General features: G+C 47.9%; 2 protein-coding genes across 3 annotated transcripts in view; both read left to right on the forward strand.

Moving 5' to 3' along the window:
- Positions 1-575, forward strand: part of LOC125957384 (pre-mRNA-processing-splicing factor 8) — an 8,642-nt gene extending 8,067 nt beyond the window's left edge. The window contains exon 8 of the mRNA XM_049690046.1: positions 1-575. This exon is cut by the window's left edge and continues 3,787 nt beyond it. Coding sequence (XP_049546003.1) covers positions 1-352 — 352 coding nt within the window. The 3' untranslated portion in view covers positions 353-575.
- Positions 576-1,307: 732 nt separating this feature from the next.
- LOC125957438 (dynein axonemal light chain 4) lies at positions 1,308-2,462 on the forward strand. Of its 2 annotated transcripts, XM_049690131.1 has the most exons (4): positions 1,308-1,398; positions 1,471-1,581; positions 1,890-1,973; positions 2,153-2,462. In XM_049690131.1, the coding sequence occupies exons 2-4, from the start codon at positions 1,513-1,515 to the stop codon at positions 2,315-2,317; spliced, it is 318 nt and encodes a 105-aa protein (XP_049546088.1). In that variant the 5' UTR covers positions 1,308-1,398; positions 1,471-1,512; the 3' UTR covers positions 2,318-2,462. The 2 variants fall into 2 exon arrangements, with proteins under 2 accessions (XP_049546088.1, XP_049546087.1); XM_049690130.1 differs by lacking the exons at positions 1,308-1,398; positions 1,471-1,581 and having other exon boundaries at positions 1,710-1,973.
- Positions 2,463-2,500: the final 38 nt, after the last annotated feature.

The raw sequence follows: 2,500 nt of genomic DNA on the forward strand, positions 1-2,500 counted from the left end.
CGGTTCCTGCTCGCTGACGGCGTACAAACTGACACCGTCCGGGTACGAGTGGGGCCACAAGAACACGGACAAGGGCAACAACCCGAAGGGCTACCTGCCGTCCCACTACGAACGTGTGCAGATGCTGTTGTCCAACAAGTTCCTTGGGTTCTTCATGGTGCCTGCGCAGGGTAGCTGGAACTATAACTTTATGGGCGTGCGGCATGATCCGAACATGAAGTATGAGCTGCAGCTGGCCAATCCGAAGGAGTTCTATCACGAGATTCATCGTCCGTCGCACTTCCTGCTGTTCTCTAGTTTAGAGGAGGCGGGCGATGGTAATGGAGCCGATCGTGAGGATATGTTCGGTTAGGCAGGCAGATCGATCGATGTGGATCATCTTGCATTCTATTTCTTTTACTTTTACCTCTTAATGCTAACCATGCACAGTACTACGTGTAAGTTAAACAAAATTGATAGGGTTAGTTGGCATTTAAGTCTGCAATTGTTTGTAAGGATATCGAAATAAAGAGTTGCTGTCCCCACCGTTCTCTTTATGGAAAAATGGAGGCTGCGGCATTAATAAGATATCTATATTTGTTTGTGTTTGTACTTGTGGATTTGAAGAAAAGGGGAAACCAAACAACGAGCAAAATGAAATTCAATAAGTGTCATCTTCTGCAGTCTCAATGCATGATTCTAATTTTGGATTTCATAATCTAATTTCAAAATAAACCCCGGTACGCGGAACGAATCATTTCACAGGCCATGCAGAGACTAACCGGCGTAATTCGAAGGGGAAAGGTTGTGGCTTTCAAATATTCCATTTTGATATAATGTCCTCTCTATAGCCTTCTTGGATATTCCGAAGGAGATCTTAGGTCGATTATTGGCCATCAACTCAAAAAAGGGTCCCCTTCTTGTAGGGACTATTAATCAAACTTTTATCCCTCCATCAACTAGCAGCTATCCTTGCAACACTCTCCCTGCCGCTATGACCCTTCGTTCCTTGAAGCACGTAATACACCACGTGCGCCGACCCCTCCGGGCCTTTGCGAAGATTCGCAAAATACGATTTCATTACGCGGGGATGTCCTCTGTAAAAATACGGACAGTTGTCTTCTGTACGCGTGCGTAGAATTCGGTAAACATTCCCCTGTACCGGCGACTCTATAGTTCCTGGCCCGGAGTGGTCTCCTCCTTGGGCCGGATGATGAGTCACCATGGTAACGGAATAAATAAGAAGCGTTGTCCGCAGGAGGCGAGTCTAAAGCAGAATAAGCAGCAGCAGCAGCAATCTAGTACGTTTTGGGACTGTCGTTGCTCGAGAGGGAATGGTTCTGTCTTGCCTAGACCAAACAGCGAAGTGAAGGACACTGGTTTGACTGTTCGTAATTTTGTTGAATAAGGGTTTAGCTGGTAAGTGAAATTGTGCTATTCTGTTTAAGGTATTAATATCAGTGAAGCAGTGTATTAATTCGTTATTTCAAGTCCTTTGAAGTACAGCACAGGGCATTTCACATCGGAGTAGTGATGGAAGATCAACCGAAGGCGGAAGGCGAGGCGGATAAGAAGATTGTGCACGTGTACCCACTGGTAAAGGTAAGAGTAGCCAAGCCACTACCACCACGAGTTTCATTAGCCGCACACAATCCGCGTCGCTGCACCGGGGTGGTTTGGAGGAAAAGGAGTTCGTGGATTTATCGAACCATCGGGATTCGAATCCGGGGTATGTCATGCCAGGGTTGTTTCGCTAATCGCCTGCTCCTTTACCTCCTTTCACCAACACGAAAAAAACACGTTTGTTGCCAATGCCTTCGAATATGCACCATCACCAACCACCCCGTCCACCATCATCGCCAACCGACGCGACACCGGGGTGTGGGGGCCGCGCGCGCGGGTGGGTCCAGTTTTCCGATATGAATGACGATGTCCGAGCCGAGGCGATAGAATTGAGCATTACAGCGTGTGAGAAATACGCGCAGAACTATGAGGTAACATCTGTGTCCTTAACCCACCTTGACCTTTCCATCCCTTAGCACCCCCTTTTCTTTCTTGTGGCCACCTTACCTTAATGGCGACCTCGTTCCATTTTTTCGTCCTATTTCTTTTCCACCAAAAACACCACCACTACCACCACCACTGCCACTTTCTTGTGTGATCCTGTCGCCAGGTTGCGGCCAAAACGATCAAAGAGCTGATGGATAAAAAGTTTGGCACCTTCTGGCACGTGGTCGTCGGTGAAGGTTTCGGGTACGAGGTGTCCTACGAAACGAAGAATCTGCTGTATCTCTTCTTCGGCGGCAATCTGGCGATCGTGCTGTGGAAGTGTTCTTAGGGACATCCCTCCTCGTCCCGTGTGATAAGAGCGCCTGGTCTGCGTCTGGTTGACTCTCGGTTAACGATGAGTTTAATATAATTGTTTAATAGCTTCTCAAAACGGGGTGCCTGTTCCTGATCGTAAAGATCGTCCTTCTTTCTTCCCTCCCTCGTTCCACATCCCTGTGTCCAACATTTCCTC

Source organism: Anopheles darlingi, chromosome 3 (assembly GCF_943734745.1).
Source record: "Anopheles darlingi chromosome 3, idAnoDarlMG_H_01, whole genome shotgun sequence".
Lineage (NCBI taxonomy): Eukaryota > Metazoa > Arthropoda > Insecta > Diptera > Culicidae > Anopheles > Anopheles darlingi.